Here is a 22,174-nt window from a genome sequence, read left to right as displayed (position 1 = left end):
CCGATATTGGGACTCTGCTTTTATTTTTTCTGCAGCCAAAGACGGGGATATTTTATTTTTTCATGGCGTGGCTTCTTCTTCTTCTTCTTCTCTCTTTTTTTTTCTCTTCTTTCTTTTTTGTATATATCGCGGGGGAAAAGAGTGTTGTGCCGCAACCAAATAGAAGCATTTAATCTTGGACGTGTCCATCTCGACAGCGAAGGGGGTGTTTTGTTTGCTTGACGCAGCGCAGTGTGGCTGGGGTGCTAATACGAGGGCGAACGACGTCCAAGCTTGTGAAATTATCCTCGTGACGTTGTGACGGATGGCGTTTTGCCAGACAGGGGCAGGGGGGGCCCGTTTATTTTCATCCTCGTAACGTTGTGATGGATGGCTTGTCCCGGCCCGGGGAAGGGGAGGCAGCTTGGCCGTTTGGGAATGGATCTACGCAGTGTCCGGCAGGCCCCATCAGACCAGGCAAGTTGGACACGCACACGACGACAGCTCACGCAGGCCAGACGCAAAACACCCTTTTTCCATCCGATGTTTGATGTTTGATGATTGATGCTTGATGCTTGCTGCTTGATGCTTGATGCGTTTGATGCCCTGGAAACAAACAAAATGAGCATTGTGCTTTTGGCCCCCGCTCCTCCTCTCCCGCCGCGGCTGCTTTTGTCTTGGGGAAATGTCGTCAAGGTGGTTGGGTGTTTGGCGTTTACGTAGCCTCGTGTGTTTACGGTGAACTGCATGTAGGAAGGGGGAAAGAAAAAGGAAGGAAGATAAACAAGAAAGAAGGACAAGAGGAAAAGAAAAGAAAAGAAAAGAAAAGAAAAGAAAAGAAAAGAAAAGAAAAGAAAAGAAAAGAAAAGAAGAGAAAAGAAGAGAAAAGAAAAGAAAAGAAAAGAAAAGAAAAGAAAAGAAACGAAAAGTGAAGGGTCAAAAAATAGAGAGAAACAAAGATATAAAAAAAGAAAGAAAGAAAAAAAAAAAAAAGAAAAAAAAAAGGAGGATGGGAGGAAAAAAGGGAAAAGGACAGAGAATCGAAAAGCACCAGCTGTCATGTCCGCGTCAAGTCGTGCTCGTCATCGCCGTGCATCTCAGGCGGCGGCGGCCCCTTCGTCCCCTAAGCCCCGGCGTTCCCGCCGCCAGAGCCCGCCCCCGTCGGCCCGTCGATGCCGGGAAACTGCACCGGATCCATGGCCATGTACTCGAGCAGGTCCAGGCCGCCGACGTTGACGCCCTCGGCCGTCATGGCCACGGAGCTGTCGCCCATGTTCTGGAAAAAGGCCGGCCCCGGCGGCAGGTACCACATCTCGTTGCCCGGGTCGTTCCAGTCCTCGAAGAGGTGCAGATCGACGCCGGGCGCCGCGGCGGCGGCGGCGCCTCCGTTGACGTTGCTGCTGCTGCTGTTGTTGTTGATGTTGTTGTTGTTGCTGCTGCTGCTGCTGTCGACGTGGGCGGCGGGGGTCGACGGGCCGACGGACGACGCGCCGCCGTGGGGGAAGCTGCATGCGGATAGGTCGAAGGGGGTGGCGGAGATGTTGCCGTCGGCGCCGGGCGACGCGGGGCGATCTGCAGGGCAGCCGGCCAGCTGTTAGAAAGGAAACACGCAGAACGAGAGGGAGAGAGAGAGAGAGAGAGAGGCAACAGCGACTTACACTGCCCGTTGAGTCCTTCGCGGAGTTTTTGCGCATGCTTGCCCACCCAGCTGGCTGTGGGGTCGCCGCCGCCGCCGCCGCCGCCGCCGCCGGTCATGACGCCTTCTGGCGGTGGGCTGCCCGCGCCTGGCTGCTGCTGCTGCTGCTGCTGCTGCTGCTGCTGCTGCAGGCTCGGCGCCTGGATGAAGCGGTTCCTCAGCCGGCTCGTCAGGGTTTCCAGCAGGTCGGCGAACCGTATGCCCAGGTGCACGTCGTCCACGACGCAGTTCCGCAGCGCCTCGGTCGTGGCGTCCATGAGATCGATGCTCATCTTGACGTCGGACCGCGGCGCCCCCAGGGCAAACGTCTTGAGGAGGAACATGGCGCCGCTGATGATGCGAAAGTACGTCCGCACGGGCGCGTGCTTGAGGTAGCCGCCCGGCAGGAGGCCCTCGACCACGGTGCGCAGCAGGTTCCGGCACCCGTCGACCACCTCCCGCACGTACTCCTGGTCGTGGATGGTGAAGCCGCCGAGCTGGCCCAGCGGCAGCTTCCCGTAGTTGATCATGGTTTGCGGCGAGAGCTGCGCGGGGCCGCCGGCCGCCTGACCGCGGTCGCCGCCGCCGCCGCCGCCGGCGCCGTTGCCGTTGCCGTTGCCGTTGCTGCCGTTGGCGGTGTGGCCGGCGTTGCTGGTGCACCGCTCCACGACCGCCTGCAGCGAGAGAGAGTTGACGTAGATGCGGACGTACTCGTACTCGATGGTCAAGATGTGTCGGATGAACGGGGGGAGGCGGAAGAGCTCAAACTCTCTGTACCAGTCCTTCAGCAGGGGGCTAAAGTCCCTCAGCAGCTCGACGTAGCGTCCGGACTGGATAATCTCCGTCGTGTACTTTCGCGACCGGAACAGCTTCTCGTTGCCAATGTGCATGGCGTTGCTGATGCCGGCCCAGCAGTGGATGATCTGGTCGTCGAGCTCCAGGTCCGGCACGTAGTTGAACCCGTTGACCATGGAGGCCGTGCTCGGGGTGTTGCCCTCGTTGGACATGGTGCGACGCCGGGCCACGGCGGGGTCCGCCTTCCGGAGATGCTCCGGCGTCATGCTCGTCCAACCCAGTCGCCCGGCGAGCTGGGACGTGTAGATCAGGAGCAGCCTCTTGATGCGGTTGGCCCGAGTTCGGTAGGGCTCGTCCATAAACTCGGGCCGCGTGATGGTGTCGTCCCTCAGCATCTCGTCAATGTTGTCAAACACGCCCAGCTCGTACGCCAGGCCCATGGCCGTGCTCAGCAGCATCCAGCACATTCGGTCGCTCCTCCAGGCCGGTTCCAGCCAGCTCTCGATCCGCTTGCCGCCGAAACCGGCCCCGAGGTTCCTGTTGGAGTCGTCCGACGCAATCGTCGGTCCGCCGCTGCCGTAGTCGGGAAGCATGAGCTCGTCCGTGGCCTCTTGCGGGGGGAAATGCAAGGCCCGGGGGTGCCACTCCGTCAGGATCAGCAACGACTCAATGGTGCCCAGCGTTCGCAAGCTGCCTTTTCTCATTCCTCGCCAGGGCGCCGTGCTGCTGGTGTCGCTCTCCTCCACAATCAGGGACGAGGAGCCGGGCCCGCCCGAGCCGCAGAACCCACCGCCAAAGGCTTCCTGGCCCCAGAGACAGCGCTCAATCATGCCTCGAAGGTACGTCCACAGCTGCTCCGGAATGGCGTGCGAGCGGCAGTGTCCGCCGGTCCCCGGCATCTGGCGATATCTCGAAGAGATGGTGAGGAGCGTGACGGTTAGGATGGGTTCTTCGGTAAGGAGCGTTATATGGGATGCCGGATCACTAAATGTTGGCGGGGAAATGGGCGTCATGGGAGAAAGGTATTTGTAGTAACTGTAGGCAAGACATTTTGTTAGCATGCGCCCAAAAGAAAAGGAAGGGGAAAAAAAAAAACAGAACAATCCATCACCCAAGTCCTGCGCTTTTGAGGCCCTAGGCCGGCCGCAGGGCCGCCGCTGCTGCGGAAGAATACGATGAGAAAATGCGACAACGTACTAGTCTATATACTCTATGGCTTCCTGGGCTGTAAACCAACCGGCTCGTACAAAACGGAACCTTGACCAGGCACGTAAAGCATCTACATAGCCTGGCTGACTGCGCAAAGCCGGCGGTTGCGCCAGGGCAAGATCAACGGTTGGTTGCGGTAGTTGGTGTGATGGATTTTCGTAAAGATGCTGCGGGGCTTGTTGGTGCTGGTGTTGTTGTTGGTGTTGGTGCTGGTGTTGCTGGTGTTGCTGGTGCTGTTGGTGTTGGAGTTGGAGTTGGAGTTGGAGTTGGAGTTGCTGCTGCTGCTGCTGCTGCTGCTGCTGTTGTTGTTCCACCTCGAGCCGGACGGACATGGACCTCGGTCTGGGAGCGTCCCTGCTCATGGCATCTTGCGGCGTAGGATGGTGGGCCGGGGCCGTTGTGGCCGAGGCGATGCTTCCCTCGCGAACGTGGTGGTGGTTGTTGTTGTTTGCGGCGGGACTAGCAAAGTCAGCACTGCATACCATGGTGCCGGACGGCTCGGGAACGGCGCACCTGTCGGTTGCTGCCTTGTAGAGCAGATCCAGGGCGTCGTGCGGGTTGTACACGGCACGGCGCATGGCGGTCTGGGCCTCGAGGTTCTCGAGGTTTGCGTCGCCGTCGCCGTCGAGCTCCGAGTCCCTCCGCTGCCTCGGCGCGCCGCCGTCGGGTCGGCGCAAAGGCTGGCTGCGGCCGTGGGAGCCGCCGGGGGTGAGGGGAACGTCGCTGTAGAAGCGGCGGTCGAGGCGCGGAGGCGGGCTTCCCTCGGGGTGAGCTCTCTTGCGACCGTTTCGGATGACGTAGTCGTCGACGTCGCTACCCTCGCCGTCGTCGTCGGTCTTGCGCTTGCGGCGGGTGGCGGAGAAGAAGCATTCCTTGCTCTCGCGGCGGCAGCGCACGCAGGGGGGGTCGTGGGGGTTGTCGACGCTGCCCAGGTCGCATCGTACCTTGCGGCGGCGACAAGGTATGCAGGCCTGGTAAACGCGCTTGTGCTGGGGGCCTTGGGCGCCCAGCTGGGCATGCTGCTGGGCATGCTGCTGGGACAGAGGCTGGTGTTCTTGCGGCTGCTGGGGCTGGGCCGGGGCCGGGGCCGGGGCCGGCGTGGTTGCGGAAGACGAGCCGGCAGGCTGCGAACGCTGGCGGCCGCCGCCTGGCGTCGTCGGAGCGGCAGCAGCAGCAACGCTGGGGCTTGACGCAGCGGTGCCGGCGGCGTGCTGAGATGGGGCCATCGGCCAGGCGAGGCTGAGAGAGGAGGGGGGGAGGGGGCCGGCCGTGACGTTGCGGCAAAGACGGTGTTGTGTTGCAAGACGTTTGTTTGGTTTGCGGCGGGTTTGACGGTGGTTGAGAATGGGCGTCAAAGGGCCGTGTAGTGCCGAGAGGAAGCGTCTGGTCCGGTCAGAATTGTGGAGGGGGAAAGGCGGGCGGTCAGCAGCTAGCTGTCAGGACTGGAGGTTTCAACTCGAGCCATTGGCTTTGTTTTATTCCCCCGCTGACGGGACTGCCGGCGGACTGCTGGCGGACGGCTGGCGGGCGCTGGGGTGTCTTGTCGTGCGCAACAAGCGGGGCTGGAACTTGGCATTGACCCATGCTGATGCTTTCTGCGGACTCCATCCATTACCTGGATTGCGATTTCGAAACTGAACAGCAGCGAATAGCACAAAATCTGGCAATCCAATCCAATCACGAAAGCGGGCGGACGGACGGGCCAGGCAGGCAGGCCTATCCGCAAGCTGCCGCCGTGTATGCCTCGACGCAATTCCATTCCGGGACGACGGAAAAGCTTGCAACGGACAAATGTTGCAAATCGGGGGGGGAAGAAGGGGTGGGAGGGGGGGGAGGGGGGGGTGTGCCGAGTACCCACTTGACTGTACGCGATCCAGCACGCAGGCTGTATACATCAGCACTGCCTGCATGTCTGGTGCCTGGCAGTTGCCGTATCCGTATATACATACGGCGCGGTATGTACAACGTTTGCAACCACCGATGTTGGGCGAAGCAGCGACTCACCTCCAATTCAACCATTCGGCTTTGTTCGGCCCCGTCAGTCAGTCGTTCAATGGCTGGCCCGATGCTGGCTGGCCCGATGCTGGCTGGCCCGATGCTGGCTGGCCCGATGCTGGCTCGCCTCGCCAGAACAGAACAGGTCTGTCCGGCCGTCCGTGGGCTCTTCCGCGGGACCTTTTGAGTCGCGCCATGCTGCGCTAACAGCGATGCCCTCGTGAGGCGGGGCGGAGCCCTTCCCGCCAACCCATGTACGCCGTACCAAACTTGCTACTAATAAAAAAAAACGAGCACCGAGCTGCGGGGCCTGCCGGGGGGGGGGCAGCAAAGCAAAAAGTCCTGGAATTGCATCGCCGCTCCCATTCCCATGCTAGCCAGCGGAAAAGGCAGGCGAGATCGCAACCCCCCCTCCCCAGTGCCCGTTTGTTGCTCGCAAGTTGCCCTCTGAAATAGCCCGACACCGACACCGACACCGCCTGTTCGCCAAAACCCCCTCCGTCCCTCGACTTGCGTACAGCACAGCACGCGCTGCCGAAAAACCAATCAGCGCCGCCAGCAAGACCCCCCGCGCTAAGCGACTAGGCCGGTCTTGCGCTATGGGGTTGACGACGGACCCCCCACCCTGCCGAGGAAACAGGTTCGCGATAAAGTTGGGAGAAAACCTGAGAGGAGGGCCACGAGCCGCGGTTCCGATGGGTCTCCGAGGACGTTGGCGCAGACAGGCACGACGGGTTTGGCCTCGGTGCTGGCAAGGCTCAGTGCGATCATTCGGCTCCGTTAGGACAGCACGAGCAATCCTCTGCCATGCTATGCCATGTCATGCTTGCCATGCCATGCCATGCTTGCTATGCCATGCTGTATGGGAATCAAGGCCAGTGTGTTTCCAGCCTCCAAATCGCGCATCCATCACTTGTCCCGTCCCGTCCTTGCCCGTGGCCGCCTTGTCGAGACATTAGATCACACAGCTTCGCGAGTTGACGCATGCCACGGAACAGTCAAACCCTGCCCATGCTGGCCCATCTACTGGTTGGCTGGCATGGGAAATCGACAAGCATCTTAACCCCGTGGAAACAGCTTCCTTGCCTGTCAGAAATGTCAAAACAACAATACATCCGTCGTCCGCGCCGTCTCTACTCAGTACATGAGGCCGCCCCCCCCCTCCCCCCCCCCCCCCCGACCTTGAAACAAGTCGTCCTTGCCTCCAACACTGCGTTCCGCAACTCGTTCCCCATGAACCTGCTGCCTCGTCGCCCGTCGTCACTGGCAACGTTGGGCCTCGTAGCGGATTGCTGCCCAGGCCAGCCCGCCAGGAGTGCTCGGCATCCTCTGGCTTTTTGCTCCCAGTCTTTCCGTCCAGCCATGCAGCCCAGATAGGGTAGCAAGGCAAAACAAAGAGAAGGAAAAAACGGAGAAAGAAGGAAGAAATAAATAAATAAAAATTAGTGGCATTAACTTTAGTGAACCAAACCCTTCTTTGACTGTGTATTCATGCAACGTCAGCATCAGGGTGAACGCCGTTGCCGTGGTGGGTGGCCGGTTTCGGCCGCCCGGTAAAACAGACTTACCAGATGCTCCCACAGCTTCGTCGTCAGCACATCCGGCATGGTGTAAAGATCAATTGAAAACTCCCCGGCTTCAGTGAGATTGTCCGCTATTAGCTCGCACGATGTACACGCATCAACACTCTAGCCAGTTTCCGTGGGGGGGGCATCCACACGCACGCACGCAGCAAAAAAAAGGACAAAAAAAAAGAGAGCACGACTCACCTTCCACGTCACTCCTTATATAAGTGTCTGGACCCTTGTTCTCGTTGATGAGCTGTATGACCCGCAGCAGGTCCTCCTCGTCCAGCTTTTCCAGCGCCTCGGCAATCTTCTCGTAGTCGTACTTCTGCGCGCCCTTCTTGCCCGCCGCCCCCTTCTTCTTCTGGCGCTCCTCGTCGTTGGGCAGCGGGCCCGTCTCGCGCAAGCGCTCCTGCAGGGCCTGCGAGGGGTTCTTGAAGACGACGGTGTGCGTGGTCTGGTACTTTTCCTCCTGGAAATTCAGGTCGTGGGTGATGAGCGGCAGTTTCGTCTTTTCCGTCGTGTAGCACTCGATGTTGATCTCGAACTCGCCCCACCCTTCGTTGGAGCACAGGAACGGGGGTTTCGTGAAGGCTGTCGATGACGGCCTCTGGTGTGAGCAAGAGCAACAGCAAGCAAACCTCTCTGCCCATCTGGCACGTCACGAATGCAGACGCGGGTCGCCCCGGGATTCAGCAACGGCAGCCACTTACTTTGGACGGGATTAGCAAAGGTAGGATGCAGGTTGTACACCACCTTGGTGAAGACGTCGGCCGGGCGCTCGTTTCCATCCTCATCCAGCAAATAGAGCTGCAGGCTCCATTCTCGCATGGGAAATTCCGACACCGGAGACGGCTTGTCACTAGGGCAGGTTACGAAAAAAAAATCAGCGTTTGCCATAGCAGAGCGTCGCACATGTCGATGAGCAACGTGGCACGGGAACCCCCCGATGCTTTTTTCGCGTTGCCGTCCTTGTCCACCGTGGCTCTGCCGTCCCTCCGACGCAAAAGCTTCGTTTTTTTTTTTTTTTCCGGCGAGGCGGTGCTCTCGAGCGTTGACGAGAGCAGCCTCCTCAAGACCGGGTGGCGGGGAGCGCTTTCGGAACAGGCGAATAGCTTACATTTGATGCTGTTCGGTGACAACCTTGACTTTTCTCTGCAGTTCGTTAGCAGTCTTTCTTGTCCTGGCCGGCATGATGGCGTAACAAGTGTTTTGCTCGGGCGGCTGGTGTTTTGGTTATCTGGGCCCCGAGAAGGCTTGCTTGTCTCGAAAGAAGCAAACACTGGCACAAGGTTGACGCTCGAAGCAAGAATGATTCACGCTTCTCCCGAGGGGCAAGCAGCGCGTGGGAGAGGGGGGGCGAAGAAAAGGAAAAAAAAAAAGCGAAGAAAAAAGTAGCAGGCAGTGTCTTCCCACTTGCAGCAAAGCGTTCGGCGCGGTGCGGACGGACGACCTGACGAGAAGCAAAAGGGTGGCGGGAGGGGGCAAGGCAAGCAGAAGCAAACAGCACGAGGGCGTCGAGGAAAACCCCCAGGCGAGGCCATCAAGCATGCCATCAGCCAGTCTGATCCTTCGCTCGAGTCACAGCCAACGCCTGCGCATCCCGCCGTGCTCAGGACTGACGGCCGGCTGTCGAGCTGGCAGTCCGTCTCCGACCGGTGGTGACAGCTCCAAGCAGCCGGCGACAGATTCTCGTCTGCCCTCCACCCGCCCGCTCCCCTTTGCTCTCCTTTCTTTCCCTTGACCAACACCTCGTCGACTTTTGTCCTTTGTCCTCCCCGTCTCCCGGATCCGTTTCAACCCGCGTCTCTGTCCAACAGCAAGCCGAGAAACCAAGGCAGTGGGAGCGCCGAAGGAGGGAAAAAAGAAAACAACGGACAAATACAAAAGCTGTGCCGTAAAACGCCGATGCCGCCGCCCGAAGCGGGAGAGGAAAAGAAATACATGTAAAAAAAAAAAGCAGGTGATCCGAGGGGCACTTTGATCAACAAGAAGATGGAGAGACGCAAAACGTACCTCGACCAACATCTTTGCCTCGTTTCCTTTTTTTTCCCCCCTTGGAAAGAAAAATGCAGTCTGCTCCTGTTTTCTTTCTTCTTCTCCGGTTTCGTTCGCAGCGGCCGTGAAAACAAAATTAAATTTGAAGCGTTCCCGCCGGTTGAGAACAGATTTTTTTTTTTTCGCCTGATTATTATCAAGACAAAAAGTCCTGCGATGCAAGCCCCCAGCCCGCAGGTCGGCAGATGAGGTCGCAGTAGTCTATCTTCGAGCGTGCGGGTGACGAGACGGATGGCTTTGCAGTTGTAGTCTGGTCGCAGTTGCGATGGGAGCGAGCGCAGTTTCGTTGAAGCGATGCGATTGACAGCAGCTAATGAGGAGGATGGGACAGCGTGTGCATGGCAAGCTTGGGTTGTGGATTTGACGCTGCGTCAACCCGAGTCATTGAAACCAGCCAGACTATGTGTTAACGTAATGTAAGCTGGGTCGATCAACGCGGGCACGGGCACGGACGGGCACGCTGGCGCCTTTCAATGTTCTTTCCTGTCCTTGGGCCACCTGCGGGCCTATGAAACCCCAGGGACAGCGCCAGCGCCAGCGCCGGCGCCCACCAGACTGCCGCCCGTCCATCCCAGCAGGGCGTGCAGGCCTCAACTCGAGTCTCAACCCGCCTGGCCGTGCTTTCACAGTGCTGGTTTCAGGTCTTGTTGGCTCCCAACTGGCTCAGGTTCAGGCTCAGGCTCAGCAAAGTGCCGGCCGCGCTGATGGCTTTGAAGTTTAAATGACACGATTGGCACGATTTGGTACATTTGGCTCGCCCCAGGGCCATTTTGCTTGAGCGTAATCCGGCCAGCCTACGGTCGTACAAAAGCCAATGTACGGAGTCCTGCGTGCGTCCCCCGTCCTTCGGACACCTGGCAAAAATGGGGAAATCGAAAAGAAGCTTGAGCGCACCCACAGCAAGGGCAGGCCTGGGTTTTTTTTTTTTTTTTTGTCTTCTTCATTACTCTGCGCTGTGACTCGATGCTTCCCAAGTGCTACCTGCTAACTGCTAACCTGGCTTGCAAGCAAGGCATACCCTTGCGTTGCTTGTCCCCGTTTGCCGCGCACAATCTTGCGATCCGCAATCCGCTCACCTCACTTTGTCCCGCGGTGTCCTGAACCCAAGCAGTCCCCCAAGAACAACAACAACAGCAACGACGGCAACGACGGCAACGACAACAACAAAGTCTAACAAAACAGTGTTGTGTTTCGCGAGTCGACGGGCTTTCTCTCCTTCTCCTCTCTCTCTCTCTGTCTCTCCTTCTTTCTTTCTTTTTTTTTCTACTTATTTTTCATCTTTTTGCTGGATACTCTCTCAGGTCCCTGGTGCGTGGCTCGAGGGATGCAGGTGGTTTCGCTGTTGAGATGATACTGAACGCTGATGTGACAACAAGGGGGATACCGAGAAAAGGAGAGATGAAAAAGGAAGAAACAAGGGGGAACGGGTCTGGGTAAAACCGGGCAGATGACGATCCAGTAGCAGCTCTTGGCGGTCCGGTCCCATGGGAGCAATGAAGCCCATGCGTATTTACGTTGCTCCAAATCGAGGCACTTATTCAGGCTTGCTGGCCTCTTTGGCCTCGGTGGCCTCGGTGGCCTCGTTGGCCTTGTTGGCCTTGTTGAAGATTTCTTCATTCTCCTTCTGCGCCTTCAGGAAGGCGTCCTTGAAAAGATTGGCGTCTAGGGCGTAGCGGTTAGCGGTGCCAAGGGCACGAATGCAAAGTCGTAGACCAAGACGAGATATAGGACAATCCACGTACTCTCAGAGTTGGCAAATCGGATGGCCAGCGTGACAGCCTCGGGCTCGCCCTCGCTCACGTCGGCGGCAACATTCCAGACCCAGCTTCGGTCGGATCCAACATTTGGCGACAGCTTCATCTCGGGAACAACTGCAGAAGAGAATCAGAAGAAGAAGAAGAAGAAAAGCCGCCGTCAGCACACACAAGTCTCGTCCCTGGCCCTGTGGGCCCATCCTCTTCTTGATACATTCAGCAGTCAGGGTCGGAATCAGCTTACTGTAGTGGTTGGCGCAGACCTTGAGGGTCTTGTCGCGTCGCATGACCAGTCTGGACTTGCCGTTTTCCTTGTGTTTCAGGAGACGAACGTCACCGGTTCCACGCTCTTTCCACTCCGAGTTTTCCTTGGAGAACTTGAACAGCTTGGCACGCATCTTGAACAGCTGCTCTTCCGACTCCTCGTTGGTCTTGGTCTCGACCTTTTCGGTCAACCGGATGACGGGCTCGAAGTGAACATCCTCGCTCTCAGGGGCTTCGTCCTAATTCCAAAGCATCAGTAAAAGCTCTTGCATAGCATATCCAAGACGCAAGGAGTCCGGGCCGCTACGTGGAGAGATCCACAACCCGACAAGCTACGTTCGAAAGGGGGGGGGGTGTTTATTGCAGACGTACCTCGCCGGCTTCAGCCTTGGCAGCGTCTCGCTGAGCCTTGGCGCTCCCCGAGGTATCACCACGATCCTCGTCGTCCTTCTTCTTCTTAGCACCGCCTCCAAACATGGAGAAGACGGCCGACGAAGTCACGGGCTTCTTCTCCTCTTCAGCAGCGGGAGCAGGGGTGCCCTGAGCACACAACATCAGCATAAGCAGGTCAAGCATAAACGGAGCCGTCAAACTCTGAAGGAGACTCCCCCCCCACCAAAAAAAAAACGATGGAAAAAACAGCGCCTTCACGACGATGCATGTGTAATCATTCGCACGCCAGTCGCGTCGCTCAGCGAGTGCAAAGGTGGGTGAGCAGGTGCTTTCTCTGCACCATCGCGCACGCCGTCATCTCCCTCTGCACCGTGGCGTTTGCACTACACGAGTCCAACTTGATGATCGCCCAGGGGAAAGGGGGGAACAGCAAACCACTTGGCAGGGCCGGCAAATCAAACCACACAACAAGTCCATACCTCGGTCGTCTCGGCGGGCTTGGTCTCCTCGACCTTGGGATCGGTATTGTCAACGGCAGACATCTTGATGGAAGGCCGACTTCTTTCTGTTTGTGGGGAAAGCACTGGCAGAGGTTTATCGCAGCAGCCGACGTGAAGCAACGATGCGGTTGCAGCCTACACGGCAAAAAGACTTTAATGTATGTTTGTAAAAAGAGATCAGTACCAAGTTACATGCACAAGAGGCTTGGAAGAAGGGGGAAAAAAAAAAAAGAGGTGCCCGCAGCACCAGGCAGGTTTGGGATTTGTTTATTGTTAACCCCGCCAGCCAGAGCTGTCCTGCCCCACTAAGCGACGTCAAAGGGCAAAGTACCAGGTACCTAGGGGCTGAACTCCGCAGTCGCGCGTATTACAAACAATTCGCGTGGAACCACCACATGACTTGACTGATGGACTTACCAAATGTATCTAATGCATGTAGAAAGGTGAAGATGTGCAAGTGCCCTCGCAGCTGGGGGGGAATGCGAAACGGCCTCGTGGTGCACCAGCTTCATCTGCCGTCAAGGTACGGAGTACATGAGCCTTTGCCGCCTCAGCCTGAAACATTGTCACCATTGTCTCATCAGCGAATGTTTGCCCCTCCATCAACCCCTCTCCCTTCTGGCTCCCAAAGGCGGTAGACGCGGAGTCAGGCGCGGTTGCTAGCCCGATTAGGCGGCATTCGGGAGAGCTCCAGGAGGTCAACCAGGAAATAGACGATGATGTGGGTCCCGTGACCTCGAGTGCCTACCTACCTGCTATTGCCACCTCACGACGTGCCTTGGCTTCACCCATCGCTTCACCCATCCTGGTACTCGGGCCCCTGGGCTGCGTCGCTGCCAGGCAGCTCTCCGTCCGTAGCAAAAGAAGTCTGCTACCCTTCTACCGTTTTGCGCACCCAGGACTGCCTTTTATCTGGACACCAAGATGGACCCTGTCCCATGGCATCCCTCCCGCAACAACCATACGCTGCCATCGCGTCCGCAGCCGTCTCACAATATGGCCAAGCCGCGCAAATTTAGAGTAAACTCGACATCGTTGTTGCTATTAAAGAAATACGTGGCATAACCTTCAACTCCATCAAACACAAATGCCTTGAACCTGTTCTGCAGAGAGTATCCCATGACCTCCAGAAAGTCTGCCAAGCAGGCTTGAAACCAACCCTGCAACGTGAAGACTTTAAGAGAAACTACAAGCATGGAGAAAAAGAGGGGGGAGAGGGGGAAAAGAAAGGGGGGGGAAAAAGGGCAAAAAAGATAAAAAAAAAAATAAAAAAAAAAGTCACAACCTGACGCCCCGGCTGCATCTTCGTATCCACTTGGTTACGGTGCCGCGATGCCCACCCATTCCCCAATGTCGAATCTCTTGCTTGGAAAAGTTGAAATCAAAATCCCGCCCCCTACCCGTTAGCTTTTACAGCGACCGCGTCTCGTCCGCCGCGACAACACATGGTCCTGTCCGGCGTGAGGAGACAGTCCTCGGATCCTATTCCGTCCCTCTAGCCTCATGTTTGCTACAAACTCCCTGGCCTTTGCTTCGTAGGTGTCGTGTTCCACGGTCTGCCCAGTGATTTTGAGCCACCACATTCTCGCAGATATCTGAGTGGTGAGCAAGAAAAGCCGGGTGTCGAGGATTCCATCCTGAATGTCCGCTTTCAAGCAGCTCCCAGCGCTAAACGGCTCCCGTAACTGCCTACGTACGGAATCAAGCGTCTCTGAAACTTTGCCGACCAGTTCCTGCGCTGATGTCGCAACGGGCGTGGGGATTTCTTGGAGCAGGTTTCGCACTTCCTTGCCCAGGTCCCTGACTTTGCAAATCAGACCGTCCGAGGCCGTCGCCACTTTGCTTGTGACGCTGTCCGATACGGCGTCAAACGACTTCTTTGCTCCCACAAGGCGCCGTTCTGCCTCGAGAGCAGCTGCCGGAACAAGACCAGAAATTTCGTGGGCAAGGTTCTTGGTGATTTGGAGAGCCTCCTCCACAATGCCCTTGCCAAAGTGGATCTTAACCGCCTTGTTGGCGTACGGCCGACACGCGGCACGAATGAGTAGCTTGACAACTCCATGCGTCTCCCGCCGGGGGAACTTGACGAGGAAGCCGTAATTTTGAGGCAAAACTTCCAGCTCTACCGGATCGGTTTCGCGCATCGCCGAGATGGAGAGGCAGTTCTTCTTCTTGAGCCATGTCTGTTTCAGATCCGAAGCTACGCTGATGTTGACTTCGCCTTGACCTAATGGGATGAACTGGACGTCGGGCTTCTTCGATCCGAACAGCCATTCGTCAGAGGTCTTGTCAGTCAGAGGGATTAGGCCCATGCCTTTTGCCGAGCTTGTCTGCTGAATGTGAGGGGCTGTGGGCGCCGTTTGGCTAGTGCGGACGACGTGGGATGTTATTGTTGCCGTGATTGCCGAAACTGCCACCCTCTCTGCATCTTTATGAAATAACGCGGGCGAGGGATATAGAAGATTGGCGGCAAGACTGAGCAACGCCACAAAAAGAATACCGGGAAGAACGGCTGAAGTGGCGTCAGCAGCATGGTCCCAGGCCCAGCGCAGTCCACTGTGGGCGGCATCGATCCACAAAGAAACGACTGCATAGGAACGGTATGACGCGTCAGCCTCGCTGGGTTTCATTTCGATGATCTTGCTGGCGTCGGGAGTCAAGATGGAAGGCGTCTTGAGACTGTGTTGGGTGTACTGGAGGGAGCAAAGAGAGCGGGCCTCCTCGTCGGACTCTGAGGCATCCGAGCCGTGTTGTGTAAGTGTCGTGTCCTGGTTGTTCAAATCAGACGCCTCGCCGTGCACGATGGACTGGGAAAGATGCTCGACGTCGTCGTCCATGAGGGACTCGTCATCATACGTTTGTTCGGTGCCGGCTAATGAGTGCACATCCTCGGGGCGGTGAAAGTCGAGCGAACCCACAGACTCGGATATGGATGCTGTGTAATTTTCCTCTTGAGACTCGGTATCTGCGCCGCTGATCAGCTCATAGGTGGACTCGGCCAACCCGGGCTCGTCGTTGTCTGCATCGACACGCATGATGTCCGGGTTACTGGTGGATATCCAGTTGGCAAGTCGTCGATTACCCTGCGGTCGAGGAAATCGAAGGAACGGCTCCGAGTTCGATAGGCCTGCGGACGGAGAATGCGATCTGCTTGGTGTTAGACGACAGTGTAGTTGCTGCTGCTGCTGCTGCTGTTGTTGTTGTTGTTGTTTATCACGCGAGCTCGTGTGCAGGGGCGAGGATAAAGTCGACGCCGGCGGCTTTTCCATCACGAGGCAAATAACAGAAGGGGTACAAAGAGGCTCGGCCGTCTCGCTAGGGAAACTGGGCACAAAGTTCCATGAGACGGAGTTTTGTCTCTCTTTTTCTTTTTCTTTTTCTTTTTCTTTTCTTTTTTTCAGGCACGGGAGTCACGGAAAAGTGCAGAGCAATGCTGATCCACAGAGCAGGACAACAGTGCAGACAGAGTGAACGGTGGTTCAACAGTATGACGTGTGCAAGGGCTCTTGTCCGGTCTATTGGGACGACAGCGGTAAAGGTGACGAATGGTCACGGCAAAGTTGATAGGAACGGACGGAGGAGGGTTTGGTTGCTCGATGGCTCCGAGCAAGGAGAAGGGTGAGAGAGATGGCGCAGGAGGTGAAGGGTAGTAACGAGACGAACTGCGGGGCAGAGGATGACAGTCAAGAGGTGCACATGCAGGTAGCAAAGCAACAGAGTTCAAAGCATATACATACCGTGTACTTGTAAGTTTCGGGGCCGCGGATGGGAAGAAAGCTGTGCTTGGATACTTGGTCGGATAATGGCTGATAAGCTGCACCGTTCATGCCCGTCCGGAGCCTGAAGGTGAAGGACTTCAGCTGCTGGGCCCAGTGACGAAAGGCGGGGGGTGGGGTCAGGATGGTGGTGAACTTGTCTGTCTGATATGTACGTCCGTATTGCGCTGGCTCGACCAACTGCAGGAGGGCACCGAGTACGCCCGCACTTGCGGCACAAGGTAGACTGGAGGTATCAGGGGACAAGGCCGGGCGAGATGGGAAAGAAGCAGGGCGCACGTGCAGAGGCACATGGATGAAGAAGCATCCGCCCTCGATTGCCAGTGGGTGAAGAAGTCTGGTCACTCGGTCACTCGGTCACTCACTTGGCGCAGAAGCCGCCGAGACAGGGCTGGCGCCTGCCATTGAGGTGCTCCGGAAATGAAATGCGAGCGAGCACCCCCAACAACCCCCAACAACAAGAGGGGCAAACCAAACCCCGCTGCACCGCGCAACCAAGAACAAGAGCAGCACTGCAAGCGACTGCACGTCCACACTTTCTGCCACGGTCACAGTAAGCCGACTTGGAACCTCTTTTTCTCGACAACGAGGAAGCGAGGAAACGGGGCGGGCAAGGGGCTCTTGGTTTCCCCATCAGGTTCATTTTATTTATTTATTTATTTATTTATTTATTTATTTATTTTTGCTGATATTCACCCGACTGTTTTCCGCATTCGGTGATGCCAGTTGGCAAGAGGTCAATCAGGCCGCGTCATGAGACAGTTGACCACAGCCAGATGCCCGCTGCCAGCTGCCCAGCACGCGCAAATCAATGGCGCCAGGGGGTAGGGATAGTGGATAGTGGCCCCTCCCCCAGAGAAAACGCTATTGAGTTTAGCAGTCCGGTGGTCCAGTGGCGACATGGAGGCAATGGAAGGGCGGGCAACCACCAGACCTCCCCCCCACTTGGGCCGGTCTTTACTGCCGGGCTCGCATTCAACGCGCTGGTTGGCTCTGCCCACTTGTATTTCTTTTTTCCCTCTCGGGTGCCGAGCGAAGGTTTGAGCGGGCAGCTGGCGGCATGGAAGGCTTGCGTCGCGACGAGAGGTAGCATAGCGGAGGGGGGGTAAAGGATCCATGATTGGCAGTGGCAGGCCGGGGGGGGGGGGGGGGGGGGGGGAGGGGGGTTGCTTCACACCAAACCTGCCTTTCGCCTTGTCAATTTGACAAATGTCTTTTGAGTCTTTGCATGCAATCGGGTTAAGAAGGTTTCATGTGTTTTTCAGAACAACGCCCGAGCAGGCCATGAATGCTAGGGAGCGTGAATTTTCACCTAGACCCCCTTTTGCCTGACGCAGAAGCGCGTAAGGGTACCCGCGCTGCATTCCAGCTATCGACATGTGCAACTTGACTTTAATGTTGTGCAGTAGCTTGCAGTGTCACTACGTACCGCACGGGCTGCAGGCCAGGCGGTCCATTGACGGCGCTTGGGGGACCCGCACCCCGGGAGTCGGCCCCGCCGGATAAGCATGACATGACGGCAACGCCATGTAGATTAATCGTGCCATCACGGAAGCTTGCGCTTGACCTGTATCCGAAACTGTTTGCATTCGTTCCGACTCCCTGCTGCAAGCAAGGGGAGAAAACTTGGAGATGAGAATGAATAAAAAGAGCATGCCGAAGCATGCCCTATGGCCCGTGTCAGGCCGCAGACGATCATGGCCATCAAGCAGCCCGCTGAGACTTGCAACGCTCAAGCATCGTCTCGTTGAAACAAGCACCAATTCTGTTCTTCTGCTGCAACGCCACCGGCTGCAACTGGCACACTACACCCATGACGAACACGTGCTCCTGGTGCGTCGAGAACACCCCGGGAGCCGAGGCGGTTTGCTGTGCACACAACCACGCGCAAGCAGGTGAACTATGCAAATGTATTATGCAAAATCGTCCAACAGTTATAAAGCAACATGTAGCCTCGCCACCTGCACACGACGTCCACAAGCAGAACGCCTGTCCTGCCCTCCCGTAATAGCCCTGCCGATTGAGCCGTATCCCAAACAGATCATCAGTTCGCATGCTGCCCAGCCTGCCCCCCAGAGCCCCCTGTGAAGTCGGCCCTATAATTCTCAAAAAAACGTAAGACGTAATTACCATGTACCAGAGGAACCAGTCCCCGATACACCATGCAATGCTGAAGCGTGGGTTTCTCCACCGGTTGAACAAAAGAGAAACGAAGTAAAAAAAAAAAAAGAAAAAAAAAATGTTGGCAAACGGCCCGCCGAGCTCGCCAAAATTTTTTTTTGTTTCTTTCTTCCTTTGTAAAACGCCACCGGTGTTGTCAACGTATACACCGAAAATCAAAGATTCAGTTACAGCACGTGGTGCTTCTCGAGCAGGGTCGTGAGCGAGGGGGTGCCAACAGGCTCTTCGTCAGGCATCATCTCGATGATGCCAGTCAGGTTGGCAAACAGGTCGCCCTGGTTACGGTACGCCAGCAAGGCTGGGACAGCCGCGTTGTCAAACTCAATGTCCTCGTAGTGTACCTTGATGAAGCGAATCGCCGTGTTTTTCTGCACCAGAGGCAGCAAGGCTGACTCGATGGTGGCAGAGACATGACACTGGTGGAATCACTCCATGTTAGCGTCGGTTCTCATTTTCACCGTCGCCTCCGTCTCGACGAGTCGACAGCATAACAGGATGCCGCGGCAGCACGTCTTATCAAGGGCCGCCATTTCAAGCCGGAGCAAAAGCAGAGCGCGCGTCACACTAACCTCGTGATCGTAGACAAAGACAACCACGGTGGTGTCTCGGCCGACTTTTTCAATGGCGTCGAGGTATCCCAAGGCATCCACCTCTTCCATTCGACCGTACACTCGCATGCTCGGGCTGGTCCGCCTTGTGCGTACGGCCCTGTTGGTCTCGGTCTCGAGTTCTTGGCGTCGAGTTTCTCGCCACTGCCGCAAGAAGGCCTCTTCACCAGAGGCGTCTAGGCTGTGACCGTCGGAATCCGTCTCGCTCTCGCTCTTGCCGCCGGCGCCGCCTTGCGTGCTTTGCGTGCTTTGCGCAACGCCGCCGAGCACGCTGCACCGGGCAGTCCTGACTCTGTCCACCCATCTCGACTTGCGGGCAGTCTCGAAACTCCTGGCATCGGCAATGACGCCCTTGACGCCGGTCGAGCGTCCACTGTCAAAGGAAGCGGGGGGGAGTCTCAGCTCTGCAGCGGTAGTTGTGGTGGAGGTTCGCATGGCTGCTTCAATCTTTGCGTTGCGGTGCGCAGTCTCCTCGTCGAGCTCGTCTTCCCGGGAGGAGGAGTCTGTCGCCTCGACGCGATCTTCTGGATGGAGGGATTCGCGAGCAGAGTTTTTGGCAATGAGGTCGTCGTATTCGTCCTGGGCGGCGGTCGATGCCATGATAGGAAACAGGAGGGGATCGGTTAGGGCAGACGGCTTGGGAAGGGGCTTCTTCTTCTTTATACAGATGGCTGTAAAGGAGGGGGGAATTGGTTTGATTCTGTTTCAAGAGCAAGTGTTGCGTCTTCGGGACTGCCGCGTGTTATGGCAAGGATTAAGCTGCTCTGGAAGAAGTGGAGCCAGCGAGAAGTGGGGGGTGGGGCCAGCGTTGGGTAGGGGGGGGGGGGGTGTGGGTTATGTCTGGTTGATGGCGAGCTTTTAGGGCGGAGGCGAGGAAACCGAATTCATCCTAGTGCGCTTGGGTCTGGACGAGCGCAACGGCCTAGATTCGTTCCCTGGCGGCGTCAGGATATCGCCAATCAACCGCAAACACAGATAACGAGCCCGAATCGGGCAACGGTCACAGAGCCGTGTCGGAGTCGGCTCCGGAACAGGACGACGACAGCGACGACGGGAGCGACGCCGACGCACATGTCGATCGAATGATGGGCATAGTTGTTCTCCCACGGCCCACCCTCCTCGAGGGCAGCACTTGGCAAATCTCGAAACAAACTAAAAAAAAAAAGGGGGGCCAACGTACGACTGATGGGGACCTGCGCCAGCGTTTCCACGTCATCAGCTTCCGTCGGCGGAGGAGACGAACCGCTTCGTGCCCTGCCAAAAACCTCGGCCGTGCTGCGCAGCCCGGCAGCCCGTCGTCACCATCTCGGCTATTGTTGGACAAAGAGCCAGCCAGGGCTGTGCAGCGAGCCGCCCGTGAGCGAGGCAGCTTTTCCCATTGTCCCATGGTGACAGTGTCCGCCGTTCCTCGCGCAAAACTCCCATGGGCGCTGGGCCTTTGAGCCTAGTGGTGCGCCTCTTCTGCAACAAGCCACGGGCTAAGCAGGAGAGGGAGGACGCTATCGGCAAAGCGAGACGGCGAAGCCAGGACTCGCTGGCCCTCGTGGGAGAAAGCTCGCGGAAGGGTAGGCTAGCCTGGCGGCAGTCTCGGGGAGGGAATGGGAAATGACGGAATCGAACGGGCAAACGCGCAAAACTCGATCAAGCGTTTGTGTCGTGACTGGCTGGATGGATTCCGCAACCGCGGCCTGCGACGACGAGGCGTCACGGCCGCGGGTTGGTTTGCCTTGCTTTGGGATGACGGATTCCAGCCCGGGCAGACTGCCAGCATGCGACCCGGCCACAAGACGCTTTCCATTGCCCCAGTCGACAAAGCCGGCCGGGTATCTGTACCCATCCTCCGTGCTAAAATGGCATAGCCACCATGGCACGGCCGGGGTCACACGGCATCCCATTTCCCCTCTGGTAACTGACTAGTCAAACACCACCCTTCGAGCAAGCGTGAGCCGGGGAACTCTCATCGCGCGATCCGCCGCCGGACCAATCAAACGGCCAGCGGAAGAGCGAGCGTCCAGTTTCCACGCCTTTTCAAAACACGCCAGAAAAACTCTCCTTCTCCCTCTTGCTTTTCTCCCCGCCAACGCCACCCGTTCGTTCAAAGCTGCTGCTTCCAAAGCATCTAGCGCACAGCAGGCTCGTCGGCTCCTGGTCCCTCGCCGGCCCGATAACACCGCCAGACGAGCCGGGCAAACTCGGCCAGAAGCGTCTGTTTGAGCCGCAGCAGATCCGGGGACGGGGACTCGGTGCTGGCGCAAAGCCCGCTCGTGTGCCCCGTCCCGGGTCAGCCAGCCCTCTGCCCCAGGTCCCTGCCTGCAATCTTGGCACCATGGCCAGTAAGAGGAGACGTTTTTTTGGCGGACGGACGTCAGGGCCCGGCGGTCCGTCCGTCAAGGGCGCAATCGTTGTCTCCGGCGTTGGCAACTTTGTCGCGCCGCAAAGTCGGCTCCCCCGCCGCGTGACATGAAACGCATGAAACCACCCCCCCCCCTTCTCTCCCCCCCGGAGACTCTGAAACACCCGTCATGATTCATGTTGTCAACTAGCCCAGGCCGCGCGGGTGTTTTTCTTCCCGTGGAGCCCGTCAGCCGCGCGTCATGTCCCACGAAACCCGGACGTTGACGGCTCGGCAACAAGGTCTGCGCCCTCGGCCTTGTCCTTGTCCTCCCGGAGCCCGCAAACATGGAGCGTCTTCTACCGATGGCGCATTCGAGCTCTCTGTGGCTGGATCATACATAGAAAGAGATGTGCTCCCTGAAGGTCGCGTTTCTTTGCGCTTTCGACTCTGCCAAGGCGAGAGGCCCATGTGGCGGAATACCCGACAAGATATCCGACACGCCCCCTCTCCTCTCGGACGTAATTTGCTCCATTCCCCGCCTGCTGCGCGTGTGGCCAGGCGAGCGCCTAGCGGAATCGACCGATCTGCCGGAGCCCAAAAACGACCCCCAAGTTCCAACGTGCGTGGTCGAAAGGCCGGGGCGCTGCTAGACACGCCAGCTTGGGGATGAGGCGGCAGGCAGCGCATCCGCTGCTCCGGATCACCGTGCCAGCCAACCAGCTTTCAGTGGGAGAAGAATATCATGTTTGGCCATCAGCCGCGCGGCATGTGCTCAGGGGGGCCACCTTGAGGCTGAAGATGGCGTGGCCGTCTGCAACGTGCCTGCGGTCACCCCCGCGGGTGTTGTTTCTGTTATTCTCGCATCTGTCCTATCGGCAGCAAAGACTGGGCAGCCGCGATGTCAACATGCTGAGCGGCAAGACTACCGTTTCAGTTTTCAGCCGGACAAACGTCAGCACCACGGACAGCTGCCCTGAAGCATGTATCCACGCAAAAGCCTGTTCCTTGTCCTGTTCGTCGTCCTGTTCGTTGTCCCACCCCTGTAAACGGCATCACACGCTTCACTGCCAAAAAAAAGGGGGGACGG

General features: G+C 57.5%; 7 protein-coding genes across 7 annotated transcripts; 2 read left to right on the top strand and 5 right to left on the bottom strand.

The window, feature by feature from the left end:
• Nucleotides 1-1,102: 1,102 nt before the first annotated feature.
• Nucleotides 1,103-4,884, bottom strand: UV8b_07872 (uncharacterized protein; the record flags this gene model as incomplete). Its single annotated transcript, XM_043145369.1, has 3 exons — nt 1,103-1,551; nt 1,638-3,484; nt 3,647-4,884. The coding sequence occupies 3 exons, from the start codon at nt 4,882-4,884 to the stop codon at nt 1,103-1,105; spliced, it is 3,534 nt and encodes a 1,177-aa protein (XP_043001304.1).
• A 682-nt stretch (nt 4,885-5,566) lies between these two features.
• Nucleotides 5,567-5,860, top strand: UV8b_07871 (uncharacterized protein; the record flags this gene model as incomplete). Its single annotated transcript, XM_043145368.1, has 1 exon — nt 5,567-5,860. The coding sequence occupies one exon, from the start codon at nt 5,567-5,569 to the stop codon at nt 5,858-5,860; it is 294 nt and encodes a 97-aa protein (XP_043001303.1).
• Nucleotides 5,861-7,110: 1,250 nt separating this feature from the next.
• UV8b_07870 (uncharacterized protein) lies at nt 7,111-9,246 on the bottom strand (the record flags this gene model as incomplete). Its single annotated transcript, XM_043145367.1, has 6 exons — nt 7,111-7,134; nt 7,222-7,289; nt 7,423-7,812; nt 7,932-8,080; nt 8,339-8,373; nt 9,235-9,246. The coding sequence occupies 6 exons, from the start codon at nt 9,244-9,246 to the stop codon at nt 7,111-7,113; spliced, it is 678 nt and encodes a 225-aa protein (XP_043001302.1).
• Nucleotides 9,247-10,810: 1,564 nt separating this feature from the next.
• Nucleotides 10,811-12,229, bottom strand: UV8b_07869 (uncharacterized protein; the record flags this gene model as incomplete). Its single annotated transcript, XM_043145366.1, has 5 exons — nt 10,811-10,938; nt 11,019-11,147; nt 11,275-11,533; nt 11,667-11,834; nt 12,167-12,229. The coding sequence occupies 5 exons, from the start codon at nt 12,227-12,229 to the stop codon at nt 10,811-10,813; spliced, it is 747 nt and encodes a 248-aa protein (XP_043001301.1).
• A 1,361-nt stretch (nt 12,230-13,590) lies between these two features.
• Nucleotides 13,591-16,014, bottom strand: UV8b_07868 (uncharacterized protein; the record flags this gene model as incomplete). Its single annotated transcript, XM_043145365.1, has 3 exons — nt 13,591-15,314; nt 15,741-15,849; nt 15,925-16,014. 3 exons carry the CDS (start codon nt 16,012-16,014, stop codon nt 13,591-13,593), a joined length of 1,923 nt encoding a protein of 640 aa, XP_043001300.1.
• A 2,297-nt stretch (nt 16,015-18,311) lies between these two features.
• Nucleotides 18,312-19,352, bottom strand: UV8b_07867 (uncharacterized protein; the record flags this gene model as incomplete). Its single annotated transcript, XM_043145364.1, has 2 exons — nt 18,312-18,560; nt 18,714-19,352. 2 exons carry the CDS (start codon nt 19,350-19,352, stop codon nt 18,312-18,314), a joined length of 888 nt encoding a protein of 295 aa, XP_043001299.1.
• A 998-nt stretch (nt 19,353-20,350) lies between these two features.
• UV8b_07866 (uncharacterized protein) lies at nt 20,351-20,611 on the top strand (the record flags this gene model as incomplete). Its single annotated transcript, XM_043145363.1, has 1 exon — nt 20,351-20,611. One exon carries the CDS (start codon nt 20,351-20,353, stop codon nt 20,609-20,611), a length of 261 nt encoding a protein of 86 aa, XP_043001298.1.
• Nucleotides 20,612-22,174: the final 1,563 nt, after the last annotated feature.

This window comes from Ustilaginoidea virens, chromosome 7 (genome assembly GCF_000687475.1).
Source record: "Ustilaginoidea virens chromosome 7, complete sequence".
Classification (NCBI taxonomy): Eukaryota; Fungi; Ascomycota; class Sordariomycetes; order Hypocreales; family Clavicipitaceae; genus Ustilaginoidea; species Ustilaginoidea virens.
Note: the sequence above shows the minus strand (reverse complement) of the source record. Positions and strands in the feature narration are given on the sequence as shown.